At 36.1% G+C, this 24,514-nt stretch overlaps 1 protein-coding gene across 3 annotated transcripts; it reads right to left on the bottom strand.

Moving 5' to 3' along the window:
• Window positions 1-13,861: 13,861 nt before the first annotated feature.
• Window positions 13,862-23,763, bottom strand: LOC101256776 (BRCA1-associated RING domain protein 1). 3 transcript variants are annotated; one of them, XM_010322723.4, is made up of 10 exons: window positions 23,547-23,744; window positions 23,144-23,306; window positions 22,623-22,914; window positions 22,325-22,425; window positions 20,956-21,142; window positions 20,746-20,855; window positions 15,722-15,812; window positions 15,043-15,208; window positions 14,585-14,703; window positions 13,862-14,428 (listed from the first exon to the last, which is right to left on the bottom strand). In XM_010322723.4, the coding sequence occupies exons 3-10, from the start codon at window positions 22,854-22,856 to the stop codon at window positions 14,087-14,089; spliced, it is 1,350 nt and encodes a 449-aa protein (XP_010321025.2). In that variant the 5' UTR covers window positions 22,857-22,914; window positions 23,144-23,306; window positions 23,547-23,744; the 3' UTR covers window positions 13,862-14,086. The 3 variants fall into 3 exon arrangements, with proteins under 3 accessions (XP_010321025.2, XP_069154043.1, XP_004239249.2); XM_069297942.1 differs by having other exon boundaries at window positions 23,144-23,336; window positions 23,547-23,722; XM_004239201.5 differs by lacking the exon at window positions 23,144-23,306 and having other exon boundaries at window positions 23,547-23,763.
• Window positions 23,764-24,514: the final 751 nt, after the last annotated feature.

Below are 24,514 nucleotides of genomic sequence, written 5' to 3'. Positions count from 1 at the left end.
CCTATAGCAGATAGTAGTTGGGTATGCCCTGTTCAGTCTGTGCTCAAAAAGGGGGGAATGTTAGTAGTGCCCAATGAGAGGAACGAGTTTGTTCCAATGAAGCCGGTGACTGGATGGAGAGTTTGTATGGATTATCGAAAACTGAATGCATGGACTAAGAAGGACCATTTCCTATGCCTTTCATGGACCAGATGCTAGATAGACTCCAGAAAAAGGATGGTATTGTTTTCTTGATGTCTATTTGGGTTACAATCAAATCTCTATTTCCCTGGAGGATCAAGAAAAGACAACCTTTACTTGCCCTTATCGAACTTTCGCATTCAAGAGGATGCCATTCAGGTTATGTAATGTACCGGCCACTTTCCAGAGATGCATGATGTCGATATTCTCTGATATGGTGGAGGACACTATTGAGGTGTTTATGGATGACATTTTAGTTATTGGAGACTCCTTCGATACTGAGTAACTTGGTGGAGATTCTCAAAAGGTGTGAAGATTGCAATCTTGCGCTAAATTGGGAAAATGTCACTTTATGATAAAACAAGGTATAGTATTGGGTCATCGCATCTCTAAGAAGGGGCTAGAGGTTGATCGAGCAAAAGTTAAAGTTATAGAGAGAATTCTCCACCTATCTCTGTAAAAGGTGCGAGAAGTTTTCTTGGACATGCGGGTTTCTATCAGAGGTTTATTAAGGATTTCTCAAAAATTGCACATCCTCTATGCAAATTACTTGAGAAGGAATGTAAATTGTATTTTGATGAATCCTATTTGAAAGCATTTGGAGAATTGAAGGAAAGGTTGGTGTCTGCGCCCATAATTATTTCTCCAAATTGGAGTAAGTCATTTGAGGTGATATGTTATTTTAGTGGGGTTGCTCTTGGTGTGGTATTGGGACAAAGAAGGGATAAAATCGTTCACTCCATCTATTATGCAAGTAAGGCCCTAAATAAAGCACAAAAGAACTACACAGTGACTACATAAGAGCTTCTTGCAGTGGTATTTGACTTCGACAAATTTTGCTCCTATTTGCTTGTCACAAGAGTCATAGTGCATACTGTCCACTCAGTTTTGAGGTACATGGTAAAAAACAAGGATGTGAAACCAAGGTTGACTAGATGGGTTCTACTACTGCAAGAATTTGATTTTGAGGTAAAAGATAGAAAAGGGACTGAAAATCAAGTTTCCGATCACTTATCCAGATTGCAGGATGAAGCTATACGAGAGTAGGATGAAAAGTTTCAAATTGATGATACCTTCCATGAAGAGCATGCATTGGCTTCTTCTCATGACTTGATTACATGGTTCGCCGATTTAGCAAATTATCTTGCCAGTGATATAGTCCAATCGGACTCATCCTTCCATCAGCGGAAAAAGTTTATGCATGATGTGAAAAAGTTCTTTTGGGATGAGCCTTACTTATAGAAGAGTTGTGATAATGGTCTTATTCGTCGTTGCATGCCTGAAGTTGAGATGTTAAGTGTTTTGTAGGCATGTCGCTACTCACCTAGGGTGGGCACCATAGGGGTATCGGATTGCGCATAAGATTTTTGTAGTGTGGGTTCTATTGGTCAACCATTCACAATGATGCTCACGAGTTCTCCAAATCATGTGATCGGTGAAAGCAAGATGGAGGAATCTCGAAAAGGCAAGACCTCCCTTTAAATCCTTTTATGGTGATTGAGTTATTTGATGTTTGGGTCATTGACTTTATGGGACCTTTTGTGGGTTCTCATGGAATGAAGTATATACTTGTGGCGGTTGACTATGTGTTAAAATGTGTGGAATCTATAGTGCTTCCTAACAGTGAAGAAAAGAGTGTCACTTCGTTCTTGAAAAAGAACATCTTTTACAGATTTGGCACACCTAGGGCCATTATTAGTGATGGTGGCTTTCATATTTGTAGTAAGTTGTTCAAAGGGCTATTGCAGAAATATAGGGTTTTCTATTATGTGGTCACTCCTTATCATCCACAGACTAGCGGGAAAGTTAAGGTGTCCAATCAAGAGATCAAGCAAATCCTATCAAAAACAGTAAATGCTAATAGAAAGGATTGTTCAAGGAGGCTTGCTGATGCTCTTTGGGTCTACCATACTGCATACAAAAACCCCATAGGTATGTGTCCACACCAACTTGTGTATGGGAAGGCTTTTCACCAGCCAGGTTGAGTTAGAGCAGAAAGCCATGTGGACAATGAAGAAACTGAAGAATGATTGGAATGAAGTTGTGGAGCACAGACATAATGGATCGAATTAGATTGATGAGTTTCACCTAAAAGCATATGAAAGTTTATCCATCTACAAAGAGAAGAAAAAGAAGCTCCACGACCAAATGATTGAAAAGCGAGAATTTGCGGTTAGGGACTGATACGCTCAAACTTACTTCTCAAATAAGAAGTAAAGCGGTCGTGTCAAGTAAATAACCCAACTAATGAGGTTGGGATCGTTCCCACGAGGAAAATAGTTTAGACTTAAATTCAATCTATTATTACTATTGTTCAGTTAATTACTTTCTTGGAAAGCAAAAATGACAAAAAGAGGGGTTTCCAATTTCTAAATGAATGAAAATAACTAGAGAAATTAAAGAAGACAACTAACAGCTTCAAATGTTGGAGTTTAATCAATTAATAAAAGTAACTAGGATTTATGTGTTTCCCACATGTTCATACTTGATAATTCTAACTATAACAATTCTTTGCTACTATCTTGCATGCAAAGTGATAAGTTATGTATTTCTAAATCCTTGGTCCGGCATCTAGAAAATTTCACTCCGCAACTTGGTCCGGCTACGTGTGTTGCTATAGTAACCCTTACCTTTACCTCATATTAAGCATCGTATTTGATATTTGACTAAGTTATTACCTCGTACCAGTCAATACTAGCCTATTAGATAGTATACACTAAGGCGAGTTCTAACATTGGCCATCTGTTAAACAGACTTCTAAGAAAAAGAATTATCAATACATGCAAGACACTATTCTAGAATTGTTATTTTAGTTAGGTTTTACCTAATTATTCGCCTATTCTTCCCACAACCCTAGTTATGGAGTTTAGTTACCCATAGTCATAATCACCATATTCAAATATTTGATATAAGAATTCATTCACTTACTTCAATGAGAAAGAGTAAAATCCAAAAGTTCACTTGATTAATCAATAAAAATCACCAACTATCAATTACTAAAATTTATTGAAGAACAAAGATTCTCCAAAAGTGTAACAATAATCCTGAAGTCTAATCCACAAAAGAAGCTCAAAATCAAGAGTCTAACAAAGATTCTAAAAATAATCAAGGGTCTAACCTCAAAAACGAGGTTTTTTGAACTATTTAAAAAAAGATAAAAACCTAATTAAATAAGTACTCTATTTGCTGGAAATTTGTCAAAACGCGATTGGATCGACAAACCTCGCGATGGATCGTCATGGTCACGACGGACCGTCATGGACTCCGCCTTCCCATACTTGTGCAATTTCTTCTGCTTCTCTCTTCATTACCCTCGACGGCAGGTATGACGGATCTTCACAGGCACAACGGTCCGTCGAGGGTCTCTGTTCCAAAACACTTGAACTCTTGGAATTTGGGTACAGGGACTACTTCTCTAATCTTCATGACGAACTAGCAGGACAGACCGTCATGGCTACGATGGTCCTTCACTCACTCCGTAACCCCACACTTGGTCAGAATTCTCTATCTTCCTTCAGCAGCTACACTGCGATGCCACCTACGGATCGTCACGAGCACGACAAACCGTCACAAGCTCCATAGGTGGTACTTTTCTGTATTTCTTGCTCAAAAACCTCTGCATTCATCTTTTAGACAGATTTTCTGCAATTAAAGAGAAACTTACATAAAAATTAGTATAAAAAGGCTTTTGGACCCACTAAACTTAAGGAAAAATCATTAAAAAAATACCGTGAAACCACGGTATATCAGGGATTTGGTGCTTCTATTCAACTCAAGGCTGCATTTGTTTCCGGGAAAACTCAAGTCCAAGTGGACGGGACGATTCCTTATTACTAAAGTATTCCCACATGGAGCGCTGATTTGGAGAACAAGGAGTGTGCAAAGTTCACTGTCAATGAGCAAAGAGTTAAGATCTACCTAGAGCATGCGCAGTGGGTCCATGAAGTGGTTGAGTCATACCACCTTGATTAAGTCTGAATAATCAAGGATCGTGTGTCGTACCGCGACATTAAATAAAGCTCTTCATGGGAGGAAACCCAAGGTGTATCCTCTAGCCAACAATAGGTTTTTCTTTTGTTTGTAGGAATAGTTGCATTCTCTTGTTTCATTTTGTTTAACTCATCTTCATGCATTATTTTTCCACTGTTGGCTAGAGATTAGTTTAGGGTCCGTGTCTTAAAAGTGTCCAAAAAACACACAAAAAATAGGTTATTGGGTGTTTAATGTGCAGGGACCAAAACAAAGAATTCTAAAGAAAATGATTTGGTGCACATATTTACGAACCCTATCGATGGGCCGTCGTTTCAACGATGGATCGTCGATGGTGTCCGTAGATCCCAAGTATGTCTTGAAATATTATCTAAGTTTGTGTGCAATCGACGGTTTGTCTACTAACATATGGACCGTCGACGGGGTGTCGTCAGTCCAAAGAGACAGTTAGCCGACCCAAACCCGGCTTGTTATATTAAAACAAAACCATTCATTAACCTCCAAAATCTTTTCAAATTATTGTCCCAACCGTTTCCCTCACCTTATTTCCTTCATTTTCCATCATAACATCATATCTCTTCCTTCCAAACTAATCATATTCCCCAAACTCCCAAATTCCCCCAAATTCCCAAAATCCTCTTATTCTAAAATTCTACTTAGTTGTTCTTTCTTTCTCTGGTAGGTTGTTGAAAAGATAACTCACCCAGTTACTCCACTACGATTTTCAAGTATTTTGATTCCCTTTGATTTATGAAATCTCGTTCATTTACTATTGGAAATGAAAATTGGTTTGTGGGTCTTGACTTAGAGACAAAATTGTATGTTTGTTCTTGTTAACTACTGGGTAAAATGTCCCTTAGAATGATGGAAAGTGAATGGGTAGTGGTATGTTCCGGTTAAAATGAGTTATATGCTTTCCAACTTAGGGTTTTGTAGCATCTTTGAATTCGATAATGAAGCTTGCGAAATCGAAACCCTAAGGATGAAGAAATGGTCTTGTAATTGTTGCTATGTGTTGGGAAAACTTATGCGAGTCTAAAAGCGGTCAAAATGTGCTACTAAAATCAAGGTCTAAAATCTTTCTTTGATCAACAGCAGGAGAACCCGTCGACAGACCATCAATTGATCAATGGGTTGTTGATGGGGTCCGTCAAGTGATCAGCTTTTAAATTGCTCAACCATGAGATGACAGTAGTTGACTACGGTCCGTTGACTAATTGATGAGTCATTCTGCATGTCCGTCATTTCTAGATGAGACCCTAATTTGTGAGAGTCAGTGTCAGACGACAAAACTGGACTAAGGTTTGTCAATTGATCGACGGGAAGTTCTGCACGTCCATCGTTTCCAATTGAGAGGTATGTATAATGAAGCATCTAAAAAGTTCCTAAGTGACCAACAACGAATACTATTGACGGACCGCCGATAATGCCTGTCAACCAGTACTGCAGTCTGAACTTGACTATGATTTGTTTTTCATTTTTTTTTGATTGTTTTGTGTGTGTAGTAAGATTTCTATGAGACTAATAAACTGCTTTACAGGCACATATGGCCCTAAACAAGACATTGTTTATTCCAGGTGCAGGTCCAAGTCTGTGTCACTATCCCATCGGATGATTGGCACTTTCGACAATGAATTGGATCCTGAATACATGCTCCTAGGCACCCGGACCCCTACACCAGCTGCAAGAGCCACTCGGGGCACCTCCAAGAAGGTGACTGACGGCGTAGTCACTGTCTCTCGGTCTAATGAGGAGATCACACTTACCAGCACACCGTCGAGATCTCCCTCGGGTTATGAGGGAGCGCCTGGCTCTAAAGCGGCATCATGTTCAGAGTAGGGCTACTCTACGGGGTCAAATGAGGCCACTACCTCCGGTTTCGGATCACTTGGAGCCACTCACCTAGAGGTGCCTGCCCACCAAGCCTCGTCTGATGAGGCTCATAGTTCAAAGTCTGCTTCGGCACTCCAGGATGATGTCTTTGCACATGCTCCTAATGAGCCCAACCGATGGTGCGTAGATGGTCAGTATCAGGTCTACAGGGACATAGAAGTTCTAAATGACAAGGGGGTGATGACCAGGTTGAAGCCTTCACGCAGTCCCTGATGTGCATAGATTGTTTACCGCCATAGGCTCGAGTGGATGGTTAGGAGTTTTGGGTCGTATATCAAGGATATTGTTCGAGAGTTCTATGCCTCATTTGAGGCAAATCTCTGAGGTTCTTTCGATAGGAAGGCGAAACCTGCCAAATAGGACCCACTCACATATGTTCAAGTTTGAGGTTGCCTAGTGGACATTTCTCTTACCACCATCCTCCGTTTCTTATATGGCACCTCCATAGATATTACTCGAACCCCCTTGACCCGGAAGTTTGATTACATGCAGGGTATGGTCAAGAGTGGCCATTTTTAGAGGTCTAGCGATAAGAGAGATTCCACCAAGAGGTGGCTTGCACAGCATTCGTCCATTGATGGAGAGAAAGACCCAGAGGACTTATAAAAAAGGCCAATCTCAATTTCACAACCAAGTTCTTCTGGTTGTTAGTTTGCCACTGCCTATCTCTCACGGCAGTAGATAACATTCTAACATAGGATAGAGCAGTACTGGTAGCAGCTTTGGTGGCTGGGTTGGATATCGACTTTGCGAAGTTATTGATTTCAGTGATACATGGGAGGGCTTTTAAGAACTCCACTACTTACCCATTCGCTTGTATAATCTTCCAGTTATGCAGTAATGTTGGAGTACCCATTTGGCACCGTGATGCCCTCCATACTCCGGTCAGGACTGTAGGTATACGTCTCACCAGGGATGAGGCCAATGTTGCGACACTGCAGACAGGGCCTAGAGTTTAGTTGCAACCCAAAAGTGAGAATTCGGTGGATACGGTAGAGTTAGCCCATGGGGCTGATCCTGGCACTTCAGAGCACACTCACACCACCCCAGCCGAGTCCTCCCCTGGAACTAGTAGAGCACCCAGTTCCTCCTGGTCTACTCCACATCTGCAGCACTGGTCCCGATAGCAAAGGTCCAAAAGTTAGAGGCACAAATGGCTACCCTGATGTATCATATTCAGCCTTAGATGCAGAAATGCATTGTCGAGGCTGAGGACCGAATTGAGAAGTAGGTGTCCCAGCAGACTCAGTAGAAGATTTAGGCAGGTAACTAGCACCTTGATGCATTTGAGTTGCAGGTTATAGAACGCCCATACCACACCATTAATTTGACCACTCTTCAGGAGACTGTGGTGAGTTTGCGGGCAATTGTTGACTGCATTCTAGAGAGGAGGGGGTCGGAGTACGAGACTGCACCAGTCGAGATAGAAAAGGACACAGTGTTTGTAGCAATACTCACTACCCCCACCACACCGTTGCCTGAGCCACCTGAGCGTGCCAAGCGGCACCATTCCAGTCGTACCACTGAGGGAGAGGATGCTCGTGCAAGGAAGAAGGAGCAGACGAACCTTGAGGCTGCGAGGAGAGCCTCTGTGATTGATGAAGAGACCCGTCAAATGAGGGCTCAAGAGTTGGATGTTGAGCATCTAGTTCTAGACCTGATCCTGTTGAGAGGAGCACCACTGAGGGTACGAAGATTGTTGTGGGCACCACTGAGGGCGACCCTACTACTCTGTGATTGATGATCATCGGCGCTATGCTCCTCAGGTGTACTTTACCTAACACCCTATCTTTATATTTCTTATGAATTGAGTAAAATTGCATGTTTCCTTTGTTGGGGTGGGGTAAATTTAAAGTGAGTGTTAGGGTGAAGTCTGAGTAGCTTAACTCAGGATCCTCTCTTCGGGGTTTTTTTACCTGTGTTCTTTTTCCCCAAGAGAATGATTACCTTACTGTTGAACCGGCATTTCGTAACTTGTACAAAGTATGAAAGTGAAATATGAAGCATGATCTATAAGAATGAATGATATCCCATTCAAAGAAAATGCTTGCATGAATAGGTATAAAAAAGTTAAACGTTTTGTCTCTAATCATAATATAGAGATGCACCCACTACATGACCCTAAAGTGAACACTCAAACTAGGTGTCTAACAATTTGATAGGGTAACAATCTATCAAGAGAGTGTGAGGAAGTTTGATTGTTCCGCTATTGGTACCTAGCTAGAACTTGTGTAACACGACTAGGAAAGGGTCATAGGCCCTTGTTCAAATTAGCAAACATCTAGCCTAAAATAAGTGAATCAAATGAAATTGTAATTCTTTTTTTATCCAAATATGTTGAGCCAATAATAGATTATTTTTCGTTTTTTTTCTTTACCAACTCACCTTCCTAGGTATAATGTGTTGGCCCTGGTCCCTCCTTGGACATGTGCACCTCAGCTAGGCCAAAAGCATAAGTTGAGGGTGGCTAATGAAAAAATTGACCTCGTCTTGGCCCTGACCCAACCTTGGGTAATGTGTGCCTTGACTCATGGAAAAGCGATAAGTTGAGGGTGGCTATTATGAGTTAGGACCCTAAATGTGGGTATGAAAAGAGTAATGTGGAAAAGAAAAGAAAAAGTGATCAAAGAGAAGTGACTCAGTCAAAATTATCAATTGAAAAAAAATAACAAAGAGAAAAGAAAGAAAAGGAGTTGAACAAAAATAAGTAAGAGTCACTTCCACAAAGAAAAAAGGAGAAATCAAGGCAGAAAAGACAAAAAAAGAAATGTAGGGCGTAATAGATAATGAAAGAGGTAGGACGCTTAGTCAAAATTTCAAGGAGGGAAAAGTCACTAAAATGTACCTATATGTATCATACCTGACCTTGAACCTACGTTACAAGCCAAGAAAGTCCTATCATGATCCTAGGAGTCTAATGTGGTGAACTTAAGCAGTGAAAATAAGGGCAAGCCTATGGCGACACGTACTAACTAGGTGTGAATTTGTTTAAGCGTTAGTGTTAAATAATAATCCTTGTACCCAGAGTTGAAATCACTGTGCGAAAAAGGAGGATTTCTTTTGAAGTGAGGGCATTAGTTGCAATATTGGATAGTTGGTACCTTGGCGAGATACCAGAGAGTAGAGGTGTCGGTGCATAGTGAGTTTATGTCATGGTCTGATCTATATGAGTTAGCTTATCAAGCCTAAGAGTAGAAGCATGCACTAAAGCAAAGAAAAAGTTGGGATAGATAGCCATGTGATTGTGAAACTTAAAAGAGGATACTTGTGTGCATGGCATTGTGTTGAGTCATAGTGTGTCGTTTGAGGACAAACAACGAATTAAAGTTTGGGCGTTCATGTATCGCGGATTCACGGTACTTTCAATGATTTTTTCTTAAGATTGTTGTGTGTCTAGAGCCTTTTGATAGTATTTTTAACATGATTTTATCTTTGTTTTGCAGGAAAGGTGTCCAAAACCAAAACGCATGAGGTAGCTGAGATTTAGTGCACTGCAGAGGTGACCCATGAATGCCATCAACGCCCCGTCATTCAATCGACTGACCGTAGGTGGTGACCGTCGATTGAAAGTTCAAGCATCTTAAGAACCTCAGAGAAATTTGACCAAGTGTGGGGCTACGGAAGGATTGACGTTCCGTCGAGTAAATAATGGACCGTCCTGTTGAATCATCGATTGTATCAGAGATAGTCCCAGAACTCGAAGTTGAAGAAAGTCTAAGTATGGAACGACGAAAGGCATCTACGGACCATAGACGCATCGACGGACCGTGTTGTTGTTCCGTCGATTGATTCAGAGAAGATGATAAGTGAAGGAGAAAAAAATGCTAAGTCTGGACTGACAGAGGCAGTTGACGGTCCATCGTTTCATCGACGGACCGTTTGTGTCAATCGTCCATTACAGTCGTGTTTTCGTACAACTTTTCTTATTTTAATTTCTTTTAATTTAGAAAAATATTTTCTATAAATAGGGTGTAAAACTTCATTTTTGGGGTTGGATTCTATTACTTTTCATAGTTTGTTGTTGGAGATTGGGTTTTTGCAACTTTAGCATCAATTCAAATTTCCAGATTTGGTTTTGAAGTAATTTCTTGTTGTTTCAAGTTGAATTTCTGGATTTTCTTCGAATTTGTCAAAGTAAGTTCATTATTTATTGCTTATCTACTGTGAATTGTGTTCTTCTATGCATGGGTAACTAAATCCACAACTAGGATTGTGGGAACCATGGCTGTTTAACAAAGTTGACCTAGCTTAATAACAATTTTAAAATAGGTTATTGCATGCATTGATAATTATTTCGCTTAGAAGTCTTTTAACGAGTGCACGAGTTAGAATTCACTTTATTACTACTTGCCGGTCCAAGGAGGTAGTTAATAGGAAAAGAATCATCAACATAGATTTAGTGAGATACTATCTAATAGGCTCATTTCGATTGGTGCGAAGTAATAACTAAGTCATACATCAAATATGATGCTTAATATGAACGTAGACGGACCAAGGTACAGGGTGAAATTCTCTAAATGTCGGACCAAGGATTTAGAGATACCTAACTTATCACTTTGCATACAAAACACTAGGGAAGAATTGTTATTATCTAGGAATACGACGTTATAAACCTATGGGAAATACTTACACCCTAGTTTCTCTCACAATTTGATAAAAATCAAAGTTTCACTCTTATTACTTGTTTTACTTAGAGATATTAAAAGACTTTAGCTTCACAAATCCCCCCTTTTATTATTTATTTTCGAAAAAAACTTGACTAAATCTAAGTAATCGTACAGTGAAAATAAGTCTAAACCATTTTTCTCGTGGTATCGACCCTAGCCTAATAGTTGGATTTTGGACTTGATATGACCGCTTATACTTCTTTAGGGAGGTGTAATTTGAGCGTATCACTACTTGCTATACTACTTCTGAATGCTTGAATTTTGAGTCTTATAATTTGGTAATGTGTGGAGTATTATTGATATGATTTTTTTTATATTATATGTTATTTTCATGATTATAAAATAGAAGTAATTGATTTTCTTCTTTTTCTAACATCAGGTATTTGACAAAATAAAATATCATCTATCATCATTCAGTAAATCTTTTCCTCTTTTTCTTAGTGATTTCTTTAATATATATTTAGTCTTATGATTTCATAATTTGTGGATTATTATTATTTATATGATTTTTTTAATTATATGTTATTTGCATGATTATGAAATATAAGAGATTTTGTTTTGTTGATTGTTCTTTTTATCTTCTTCTAACATCTGATGTTTGACGAAATAAAAGATCAACTATGAAGATTCGATAAACATTTTTCTCTTTTCTTAGTGATTTCTTGACTATATGTATAGTTGCATAATTTTGAAATAGAGGTGATTGATTTTTTTTATTATTCTTTTTTTTCTCTATTAACATCATGTTTGACAAATTAAGAGAATCATTTTCTCGTTAAATTTTTTCTCTTCTTTTCATATTCCTTTTCAGCGTTTTGAGAGTAAAATTTATGTTAGAAAAAAAATGTAACAAAAAGTAAAATAGTCATAAAAGTAAAATCAGCTGAAAATATTTTTGTCAAATTTATGTTGAAAAATAATTTTTGATGTTGTCCTTTTGAAAAACGATATTAGTGGCAATTCGAATTTGAAGTTGTTAATTTTATTGTTATGAAAATTTAAGTATCTAACGAAGACTGCTAAGTTATTTGTCAAACGAAATCAATTGGGAGAAGTATGTATTATGGTTTTTTTTTTGTTATTTATATTGTTCTATCATTCGTTTCATGTCATTCAATTCTTAATTTATCAATTTCATATACCATTCAATTCTTAATTTATCAATTTCATATATGTTTAATTATGAAATATGGTACCAAGATTATTATTGTAATTAATATAGTGGTTAGTTAGTTGCAAAAAATGCAACGATATTAACTGTGATTAACTATAACATTTACTTTGACAAGGTTTGCACAAAAGTAAATAACGGATAATTTTAGATAAATAAAATATATTATTTAGACTATTATTTATATGAAATTGTTTTAAATATTTTTCAATCAAATTTATACAAGGGCTCATTTCAATTATAGTCTTAATATATGATGATCTTCCTTTTGTTTGCTTTTTTCCTGTTCATTTCCTTCCTTTTAATAAAAATGTCTAAGGTGAGTTGTGTAATAATCTTTTTGTCGATATTGTTTATTCTATTCATTTCATATCAGTTGTTTCAATTCTCTTTTACAAATTCTTTCAGAAATCATAAACAAGAAGAATTTTTTTATTAAATAATTATTTAAAGTTAAAATAAAAAATCAATTTTAATTTGATTTTACTAATGATAAATATTTTAGGACAGTCATTTTAATAATGTTGATAACTAATAAAAATAGATAGAATATTTTTCTTCCTTTAATTTTGTTCATTCAACATATTTTAATTTTTAAAAAATCAAATAGTACTCGTTAATGAATTTCTTTAAATACATCTTAATTATAAACATAAAAGTTATTACAAATTAAGAAAAAAGGTACTTCTAATTAAGAGGGCATAAACTATGGCAATCATAAATTTTCTATTTATTTTATTTAAATGTTAGAAGTGTTTAAATTCATATTATTTCCATATTTCCTGTCCTTGGTATTTCCCATAAGTTAATTTAGGCGTAGATGACATTTTAAGAAACTCAATTAGACATAACAAAGATAAAATTCTTTATGTATTTATGAATGTTTTCCATTTAGTTTTTCTTTAGTGGACATATTCATCTTATTATGTCATTCTCCAAAAATTTAATTGTGAATCAAGTTTCTTTTATATATTTTTTTTCCTCCCATTATCTTAGAAAGATTGTGCCTCTCATTTTTAATTGATGTTCGATAAAAAAATAAAATACTTATTTTATGTTTGACGTTGTTACATTCATATAGTTAACTGGTCAATAAATAATTAAACGATAAAAACATCAAAGTGTAAAGGTGGAGATTATTATTAAAACAATCAATGCTTAAATTATTTATGTTTGATATATGTATGGGTTATTAACTAACAACACTGTATTGGTCTCACATCATAATTTATATGAATACAAAATTATATTTTAAATTTTTTCACAGAAGAATTTTGTAGTGAATCATTTTTAAAAAAGAATTACTAACGACCGCGCAAAATCAACCAAATTTATTAGTGTACAAATTAAATGTCCAAGTTCGTGTTAATATTTTTTAACCAAGGGAACCGTTTCTCTGCTTTCAGTATGTAATAATTAAATACCCAACTTCATATTTGTTAATATTTTTAACCATTAAGAACCATTTAGCATAAGGCTATAAATGAAAATAAATTAAAATTTTGGCATAATCTTTTTTTCCTTCTCTTGAGAATGTCTTATCCTAAGTTTAGGAATCTTATCCTAAGTTTAGGGATGTCAAGTGAGCAGGTTAGATTAAAACTAAAAACAAGAAAATAGATTTGAAATAAAAAACTATGTTGGGTCATGACCCACCAAATTTTTTGGGGCTTCATGGTCTAAAAATGAATTGTCATAAAATATTAATATTTTATCATTTAATAGGATCACTTAACCACATTTTCAATATTTATTTTCAATATTTATTAAAAGTGAAGCAGTGTTTCAATGAAAAAACTGTTGAACTATTATTGGATACCATTAGAGTATATGGATACCATCATAGTATATAAATACTACTAGTGTATATATACTATAATGATATTAAGGATGCAGAAGCAATGGTTCATTGAATAGAACAAGGAGACAGTCAGGTAAATAGCTTGGACCAGTGAGTTCATTCAGGATAAATATTTTCAGGATAAATATATTGGGTTTAGTCCAATTTGAATAAATTGTTAGAACTTGAAACCAAGGTTGTAATATCTCTTTCACATTTATACACAAAATTTAGCATTTAAGATTCAACTATATTTCCCAGGTGCAGAAAATGTACAACTACTTTTGTTCTTCTGCCACAAGTGGAAGTATTTCAGTTGCACAAAAAACTTGTTGCGATCACTCATCAGCAGAAAGGTATCAATTTACATGCAGCAATAGATTCCAGAATCCAAGTATGCTGAACGGTCTGAGAACCCATTTGCTCGGCTAGATCCTCAGCTTCTGCTAATCTTTGCAGCAAAATTCTGATTTTTTCTTCAAAGCAACCTTGCGATAGATCACAGTTATATACGACTAGAGAAGATGGCTGAGTTTCCTGTGCAGCATGATTCTGTTTCACCAACTGCTCCTCACTGTGAATGACAGTGCCTCCAGCCTTCTCGACTAGATCTAACAGGTCACTTTTGTAATCTGGCATAAAATCTCCAATAAAATAAAACTCGAAACCATCAAAAAGCTTTGGCCCCTGTAACATAAAGGGATAATTGGTTACTCGATACTAAAGCTTTAAATATGTGCCACCTCAGTTGAGAACCAGAAAAAAATATCTTTAGCCATCAAGCTTATTCACAAGGAATATAATAAACTAGTTTCTCTAGTGCTGCAATAACCAGATACTTACATTAGTTGAGGCCATCAACCTTCCAGCTTTGGGGCCCCCAGAACGGCCATAATTGTCTAGACTTATTTCATAAAGTTCTTCATTTACTGGACCATTTGCTGCAACACAAGCTTTTACCCCTGCAAATAAACAAGTTCCATGGTAGGAGAATGGAATTAAAAGAAATTAATCATCCGTCTTTTCATTAGACACCTAATTAACTATTGACCCAGGCCAAGCAAACTATTTCCGAAAAAATGTCCATGCATTCAAAGTGGCTCTGGAGAAGTCACACATCTATCCAGGTATTTCCTTCTCTTCCCTCAATAACAAAACAACTTATTCTTATATCCCCCACACATTCTACTTTATTGCATTTCTTGATTCAATAGCGATTAAACGTTCACCCTCATTCCATGGAGAACCAAATGAAAAACCTATCCCACAAACAATTTTATATAACAGGAAACAGTGCTTACAGTCCATAGTTACGATCCATTTTCCACTCAAAATCGCCATGAGAACTTTCATTGTTCTGGTGCATGCACCCTTTACATCAGTTGTTGCAACAACATGTGTGACATTTGGTTTCCAGAACTTGCACACAGTTGCACCACACATACCAGCAAATTTCACCAACATATACTGCAAAATGTCAAAAAACCAATACGATGGATTAATAAAGTCTGAAATGCACCATTTTCGGCTAACAATTCCAAACAAAAAGAAGTTACAATTTGTTTTACTTCAAAGGCTTTCTCAAAATAAAAGGGCATTAAAATAGGCTAAAGTACAAATACCATAAAAGTAAAAGCAAATAAATGTGAAGATACTAAAATAAGTGGATCTTTCATACATTGCTATTCCCAGGACATGCATCAATGATCAACCAGGACTAAGACATCAACTAACGTTGACAAACGTAGAGTTAAACCATCTATGCATGACCATCAAAAGTTGACTTCTCTAGTATACCAGAGAGCTGAAATAATCAAATAAACAAAGGGTTTTTGACTGGAAACATGCCAATGGCAGTTCTCCATGTGACTTGTAACTGCATACATGATTGTAAGACTGATCAAACACTCTTAAATAGATACAAGGGCCATATGATAGAACTAGCAGAGGATATAGTCACTGCAGATAAGATAAACCAACCTTATCTTCTGAGGATAGAGCAGACCCACAAAGAACCCATTCTTTTGGTCCATCTGATGATCTTGCCCAAAAAGTCAATTGCTCGGTGGTTCTGCATGCACAATGGTCAAAAAGGAAGAGAGTTATGGACTTGCTTATAGATGAGGACAATTACCCTCATATTCTAATGACTGCACATATCACAATTGCCCTTTGATTTACATGAAAAAAAATGATGTGTCATAGTATACAAGCAAGTTTTGTTATGTATTTCATGAATTAATATAAAGCTCTTCAACTAATAAACCCCGATATTATGTGGCTTCCTTTATGTAACGGAGCTTGATATCCAATATGTTCCAATAGATATGCTAGCTAACTTCTTGACAAGGATATTACTTCATTCAAAGTCTAGAAGAAAGAGAAAACAAAAACATTTTCCCAATTTCACACTAATGGATAAATCATAATGGACTACTCAATTTAAGTATTTAACTAGACTTTTAAAACCTAAACAGATACACATCTCTTCTAGTGTGCATATGTATGTGAAGATACTCCTATTAGACATGCTAATACCTTAACAAGCCTCTTCTCCACATGACAATCAAATGAGATACACTTGCTTATCAAGAGCATAGTGAAACCTAATTATACCATCAACTCAAGCAGTTCCTCTTATAGCTTCACTTAACAAATAGCAACATTGTGGATTCACTACATTTTTATGACAAGAGATACCAACACCTTGTCATTCAATCAGGGTGGATCCAGGGTGAGGCTAGTATAGTGTTAACCAGTCTCTCCTTTTTTTTATTCCTTCAAAGACCAGATCTAAGTACTGTCGAGCAATCGCTTGAAAAAGCCTTCTATAAGGCGGGCTGCAGTGGGTTCCATAGTTCTCTATCTGAAGAGGTTGAGACAGTTAGTCATCTCTTCCTAAAATGCAAGAAAACTACACAACTGTGGATGATTTTTGTTAGACTTGGGGGCATTAGCTGGGTCATGCCTAACAAAATAACTCACTTGTTATATGGTTGGGAGGAAGCAGGAGTACGAGCAGCAGACAGGAGTACGAGCAGCAGACAGAGACGGATGGAGAATTGTCCCAACTTGCATCTGGTGGACAATATGGAAGGAAAGGAGTTCAAGATGTTCTGAAAGCAAAAATTGTGACCTACAGATGATCAAACTAAACTGTTTGACTTTTTTGTTTCTGGTGCAAACAAATATACTTGAGGATACCGACTCAATTATAGACGGATCTTGTCAGGATTTTGAGTTAGTTTTTCTGTCTATTGATATATATGCACATATGGTTTCAGTGCAACCCATGTACTGACTTGTCAATATACACAAATGCTACCTTCTCAAAAGAAAAGAAAAAATAGGTGGTCCAAGTAGATTTTCAAGGATAATGGCTTCCCAAATGGATAGAGTGTTCCCCTCTAATCAAAAGCCTTTTAGCAGAAAGAGAGTCTTCAGTAACCCTGTCCAAACGAAGGGCTTCCTCTACCTTGAGTTTTGTTTGGAATTAGGCCTCCAGAATATCTTGTCTGAGGGAACTGACCTAAGCATAGCTCTCACTCTCAAATACAAATGTCAAGAAAGGAGTTCCCTTGATAAGTGGAACTCTTTGAAGGCTTTTGTCCTACTTATAGTATCAGATCTTCGCCAATACTTGTTTTTTAAATTAACCAAGAGCACATACACTTTGTTCACTAAAAAAAGGTTATTCAATCCACTAGTGCAACTTAAGGTGCTCGGCCTCTTTTGACCAACTCTCAACTTCACATGCACCTACTCTTACTGGAAATCTCGTCTCTCGCAGGTCCAGTTCTGGTCTCTAACTAACTTACTTAATAGGCCAGGTCAGAAGAGAGACATTCAAAAAACCTGATTTCCTGTATTAAGAGTCTGACTCAAAAGATAAAAGTAGGCTGAACTAAAAGAGATCTCACTTTTGACGATTGAAAAGTGGTGATGCTCTTTGATTGCGTCCGCTTGCTTGATCATTTATCTTCTAGTTGTCCCCTAAGTCCCTTTCCCCTATTGAGTCTCAGTTTTGGATAGAGTCGATTACCTATCTTTCATTGTTTGAATGAGACTATATGATGTCCTTTCATCGAAATAGAATGCAACAAGAGAGAAAGCTTAGGAAATCTCGTATAAAGGAGGCTATGGAGTATGGCCCCTATCCTTTCATTTTACGGTAGTTGCCATGCTCATTATCCCTTAGGGCTAGACCTCAGCTCAGATCATCCTCGAATGCTGCCAATTCTTTCACCAAACTCTTCAAAGAGGACACTGGCTTTCAATCATTGAAGGGTTTACCAACAAACCAGAGGGTTAAGGCTCTCACCTTCTTTTCAAATAAAAGAAAGAAGAGTCTTTTTATTCGGGCCTTTACCCACTTTCCTTTGTGAGGGACGTTTGTGCAAATGAATCAATAGTCAAAGTATAAGAAAGATGGCATAGAGCATAGAATGAGATTGATGTTTTGAATGCCCTGTATACTGGGGTTGTAATAGAAGGATTTCTGGCAATTTCTGAAGAGGGAATCAGACTAGTGTGTCACTGTTTTAGAAGAGGAAGCATAGCTGGCCCGTTGAACCATGTTTGTCAACGGTGGAAGAAAGCCCTAAAGTGAGGGACCTAGAGATAATATTTCGCAATTGTCGATCGACATGACAATCATGCCTTCTTGAAAAAGCCTTTTTCATTCCTTCTCCAAATAAATGAAAAGAAACTCTGGTGACATGGATGTTGTGCTCGACACTCTCTTTCCTATTCCACTAAACTATGTGGTCTTTGTCTTTCTTGTTGGATGACTATTATGAAAAAAGATGACAACTACTCCAGTCTTTGGTCTCATGTTGATGCTAGAAAAGTTATTCATGTCGCCCACCCTAAGGACACAACGAAGATTAACCACTACTTTGCTCAAACCATTGCTACCTAAGTTATATAGTTGACTGCGAGAAGGACGGTTCAAGCTATGGTTGCCCCATAGGATGCTCCCTTGAAACCATTGTCTGGTCAATGCGAGAAAGAGAGGTGATGTAAACATAAGAATGGAAGGTTTGCCAGTAAGCTGTCGGCCAATGATGGTTGCTCTTCTAGCTTTACCGATACGGCAAGGGAAAGATCAATAGAGAGGTGAGAAATTCACCGCACGAACTATCTCATCAAGTTCTCTTTTTTTTTCAATCACAGGCAGCTGTTAAAGTCGTGCTTGATCATCACCTACATGCTCCGTTACAGCTTCGTTCATGTGTCAATCAATTGATACTGAAGCAAATAAGGAAGAGTTTTGATCACCGTGTGGGTGGTCTCAATCAGGGTTTCCATTCAGAACAAGTTTCTCCTTTTTACAAGATATGTTGGACTCGAGTCAAGCGTCAGTTTGAAACATCACTACCTCCATGATGTACTGGTAAGATTTGCATAGACTCTACCATCCCTAAACCCACTTGTGAGATTCCACTGGGTATGTTGTTGTTGAAACAATATTGAAGATGACAAAAAAAAAGGTACAAAATTATATAAAAGTTAGAAAGAAAAATTATCTATGTTTACCAAAGTTATTTTAGAACGCTGAAATTAAACTCCTATAATCTTCATATTAATAAAGAGAAAATAGTCATGCATACCCCGTCCCACAACCTATTAGCTAATGACCAACTACACATATAGTTCATAGAGTCCTATTACCCCCTGGCCTACTTAAAATGTAATAAATAAATCCTTAAGTGTTAAGTTGGCACAGAGAATGCATTTCACTCTCTCAAAGAGAATGAGTTGCCTTTATTCTTTTTCTTTTAGAATTTTTCTCCTCTTTTTGCTTTTTTTTCTCTTTCTCGTTATTTACCTAAACAACTATATCTCCTCCACCATTATCATTGTCGAAGCTTCATACATGAATGTCTGGTATACAAAATTGCCAGCAATTGATGCATTTATGAACATAATTATTCAATAGACTTGTTTAGAACACATCTAATAAATCAAATCCATTTTTAAAAGGCATATCCTTTAATTTTCCTCTTTCTAAGTCATTGACTCAAGAGTAACAACAACAAAGAGAAGAAGCAATGGGGTGGTTGTTTTTGAACTTATTAGAAGGAACTGAAATGGAAACAACTGCTACATGCAGAAGGTACTAGGTAGCCATAACTCACCATCATCCATATTTTTTGTAGAACCCACTAAGAATCAAAGCCAATCTCATATTATAAATGTTCATGAATATTTTGGAGAGATAAGAATGACGAATTTTTAAATTGACGTTACGAGTTGATTTTGCCTCTATTTGGAACTTGACAGGTGATGGCTCAGAGAAGATGGCAACAATTTTGTATGGATAAAGTAGTGCCTTAGATTTGATTCTGATTTATTAGACACATAAGAATTTTTTTAGGTAAAACAAATGGTGTTTTAGAGTAATTAGGGCTGAAATGATGATTTTGAAGAAGAAAGGAAGATGAAGGACAAAAAAGAAAAAGATTAGCTGATGAAATACACGTGTCAAGCGTGTGTATTTCACCATAAAACACATGACTGATTATGATATTTTAGGGTGGAATCAATTTCACTTTGAAATGGTTCAAGAGGTACCCATGAATCATAGGTGTGTAGTTGGTATTGGCTAATAGGTTGGGAGGCAATTGACTATTTTCTCTATTAATAATAAAGTTTTTACAACAACCTCCAAGGTAATGTATTGCAAACAAATGCCGAACATCTTGTTAACTAGAATTAATTCTTCTTTTTAAAAATAATAATGTTATTTTGAAGTCAAAGTAGTAGTTTACATTATTTATATCTAGAAAACCAGTATAAAATATTGATGGTACTAGGAAGTTACACCAGTTTCAAAATTAACAAAACATAAAACAAGGAGTTTAAGGCAGGTGGGTAGATTGAAGTAGTAGCACACAGATTTTAAAATTCATATGATGATGTTTTTATCATTCTCAACAACTACCAATAATTTAAGAGCCGATAGAAAACAAAATAGCAAGTGCCTTAGTTACTCTTCTTACAGGGGAGAAGCCTTTGGATGCATTTCCCTCCTGATATGTTCTATAGACTTTGACTTCTCACTTGGAAATTTAACAGATTTATGGACTGGGCACAGCATCACATAGTTCTCCTGTAATTAAATATGTGAACTTTTAAGGGAAAATAAGAAGATGAAAACTTTACAATGCTTAATTTGATAAATATGTTAGCTTCTAGTTGTATTTACTTACCATATCCCATTGGCAATCCTGGATTTCAAATGCACAGGGCACATGATAACTCCTCCTGCAAGACGTCATGTAGCAGCCAAGTGCTGCACCCTTCATGCCACAACTACTACACTTGAGTTTTGTAGCTCTTGCCAACTCGGTGTCCAAATTTTTTATAATTTCTCCTTCATAATATACTTGAGGTGTCCTGTAACCAATGAAATTAAGTTCCGAAAAGGTATCCAATCAAACCTAACTTACCTAAGTTTATTGAATAGCAAATAATTGTGGCGTTCACAAATAAAGCAGCACACCAAAGGATCAACGGAAATATGAAGTAATATAAGAATGAGATTATGCTTTAGCAGTGGAGATACAAGTCATGTAGTGAAACAGCCTATACGTGTTGCCTGATTAGCTCTATATCAGTTAAGCCGTATCTGGATTATTCAAATATGACTAAATTCACTAAAAACACAGTTTCATAAGCAAAACAGATTACGATGTTCGATTGTTACAACCAAAGGTTACTAAAGACATTTGGATTGTGTTCTTGGTGCATCTGCAGGGAGGAAGTTCATGCTCATATGTTCTTTGATAGCTCTATTCCCAGCATATCTGGAAGACTCTACTACATTGTATGGGACTTAATAGGCAGATCGGATCATGGGAGGCTGAGGTAGGGTGGCTGTCAGTCAAGGTGAACAATAGAAGATCTATGAATGCTATCATGGGGTTTCTATTTGTAGCCACTGCTATCATCTCTGGTTAGATCGAAAAAGTTGAGATTCAGTCAGAAAGCACATGAAAGCAAAGCTATCATTAGAGTCATAGTTATACAGTTACATATAGTGGGTAAATGGACAAGCTGTTTAGATAGGCTTAGTTGTTTTTGTTGTTTGTAGACTTGGTTCTGTTTTGTTTAGCTGACCAACTAACCATAGTTTCCTCTTGGTTATTTTTGAGGATCTAACTCTAGTGTCCAATGAGCTAGTATGTGAATATTGACACTTCTATTAAATAAAAAGAATTCGTTAGACCAACAAAAGAAGGTTCCTTTTTTTCTCCAACTGCAATTGTCCATAACATCTATCCACAGCTAAATAATTCAAGCATAAATATGAAGAGACATAATGCATTTAAAGTCCACTTGTTCCATCTCATCCTGTTATCCAACACCTACATAAAGAAATAAAGTGATTGCACAGGATTGAGCTGTCACTTAACTGCTACTTAAAGATTCCCTTTATCAGTTGCGCAATAATCAAACATTATTATGTTTTTTGAAATGGCAAGTAATTATAAAACAAAAATATATCTGGAATATCTAGCAAAGTGATTTTTTTTTTTTTAATGAAGAATATCAAGCAAAGTGATTTAAACCACCTACCATTCAATGCACTTACTGTGCACACATATGACTTTGGAAAGAGAAGTAACATTACCCACAACTTCCCTTCCATTTGCAAAGTACAAAAAAGGTCCAGTTTTCTGCAAATATTTGACAAAAAATGAAAAAGTTAGTATCAAGAATGGGCTACATATAGCAGAATATGTGCAGATAAACAAAGGAGTGGACCACAAAATAATTAGATAACTTTCCAAATGATAGCAGTGGAGTGAGTATTAAGAAAAGTATAAAGCAAGACAGCTGATAGCTTGAAGTTTCTCCTGTACTGATAACTCACCTCTGTGGTCTTAGCAGAATAACAGAAAGCACAAACACTTGCTTTCGGAGGATGTTGATCTATAACTGCTTTTGGCTGAACAACATTAGGAGATTCACATATTTTATACTCCAAATTGTAGTTGGAATCAGCAACAATTTCAGAACTAGGGCATCTTTGGAGAATATGATCATGACTTTCTAAGCTCATTTCTGACAAACCAGAGTTTAGTTTCTTTTGCTGCTTAATATCCATTTCATGAAATATGTCTTAAACCCCCAACTATTTGTCAGTATCCTGTACTGACTATATTCTGGAAAGAGAGGATCAAATTTGTGTAAAGCTTCAAAAAAAAAAATTCATATAGGAGAGAATACTAACAAAAACTTTTGCATGTCCCATTTTTTTAATCTAACAAACCAATTAAAACTTATTATAACCCAAGAATCACAAAATCATTAGTTAGCAAGCATGAAACTGCTGTTCCCCTTGATTCGTCCTACTAAACTCCTTCTTTGTTTGAAAAATCGATGGTTTCTTACCTTTACTGATTATCAAGCCAAAAAGTGAGGTTTTCTCTTGCTTCCAGATGATTTGAAGCTATAAAAATCTTGAACTGATAACGCCACAGAATATATGAATAAAATTTTTGGTGCTTATGTCTTAAACCCCAACTATTTGTCAGTATCCTGTACGGACTATATTCTGGAAAGAGAGGATCAAATTTGTGTAAAGCTTCAAAAAAAAAAAAAAAAAAGAAAATCATATAGGAGAGAATACTAACAAAAACTTTTGCATGTTCCATTTTTTCAATCTAACAAACCAATTAAAACTTATTATAACCCAAGAATCACAAAATCATTAGTTAGCAAGCATGAAACTGCTGTTCCTCTTGATTCGTCCTACTAAACTCCTCCTTTGTTTGAAAAATCGATGGTTTCTTACCTTTACTGATTGTCAAGGCAAAAAGTGAGGTTTTCTCTTGCTTCCAGATGATTTGAAGCTATAAAAATCTTGAACTGATAACGCCACAGAATATATGAATAAAAATTTTGGTGCTTATTTGGATTTCCAAGGGATAATCCATTGCCCTATACTACTGTACGAAATGGGATTGTTACCAAAGAAAAATAAGTATTAGTTACTCCCTTTTAAAAACGATGTCTACTTTAATTTGAAATAGAGTTAAAAGAAAAAAAAAATTGATGTTGTTGTTTTAAATTAAAGTTATGTTAATGTATTAAATTAGTATTTAATTTTGTGTTCTTAAATATATCACATGAAAAGTTAAAGTTAAAGTGTTGCCAAAAAAAAAATAGTTACTCTTTTTGAAACCGACTAATAAGAAATAGGGTCATTTTTTTTAAACGGAAGAAATAGTATTTATATTTTTATTTATTTTATACCATATTAGAAGCATGAGTTCCAATGTGGTATTAATGTGATTATTTTTAGGCATTATATCTCAAGATAAGGATATGTTTGTCATGTTGTTTCTTAACTTTGTACTATCATTTAAGGATGTGTCTTTTGCTTTTGTTACCAACACAATTTATCGGTTACATAGTATTATTTCTGTCATTTCATAAATATATAAATGTATAAGCTTCTTCATCTTCTTTTATGTCTTTGTTCAATTATACATGTTCTTTCCCATTTTGATTTCATCAAATTTGAGGTTAGCTACTCTTTCAATTTTAGGTAAATCTTTTTATTTCATTCTTGTTATAATATCAAAGCTCATAGCAATGTAAGTACAAGAGAAGAAGACAAGATATAGAGATGAAGAGAGCTTTTCTTCTTATTCAAGTGTATGTTATAATGATGAATGATATCTCTATTTATAGGTAGAGAAATCAATCAAAAGGTCACCATGTTTAATGTCCAATTAATAGGTACATAGTTATCTACAA

The sequence above is a fragment of the Solanum lycopersicum genome, chromosome 5 (genome assembly GCF_036512215.1).
Source record: "Solanum lycopersicum chromosome 5, SLM_r2.1".
Lineage (NCBI taxonomy): Eukaryota > Viridiplantae > Streptophyta > Magnoliopsida > Solanales > Solanaceae > Solanum > Solanum lycopersicum.
This window is presented reverse-complemented; position numbering and strand designations above follow the sequence as displayed.

What these genes read in the sequence shown, in the direction of transcription:
- LOC101256776 (XM_004239201.5), bottom strand. Translation starts at nt 22,856, where the DNA reads ATGGATATTAAGCAGCAAAAGAAACTAAACTCTGGTTTGTCAGAAATG. An exon ending in CACAGTAAGTGCATTGAATG is followed by an intron (nt 21,143 to 22,324) that starts GTAGGTGGTTTA and finishes CATTGGTTACAG; the next exon opens with GACACCTCAAGTATATTATG. An exon ending in ATGGATCGTAACTATGGACT is followed by an intron (nt 14,704 to 15,042) that starts GTAAGCACTGTT and finishes GTTTATTTGCAG; the next exon opens with GGGTAAAAGCTTGTGTTGCA.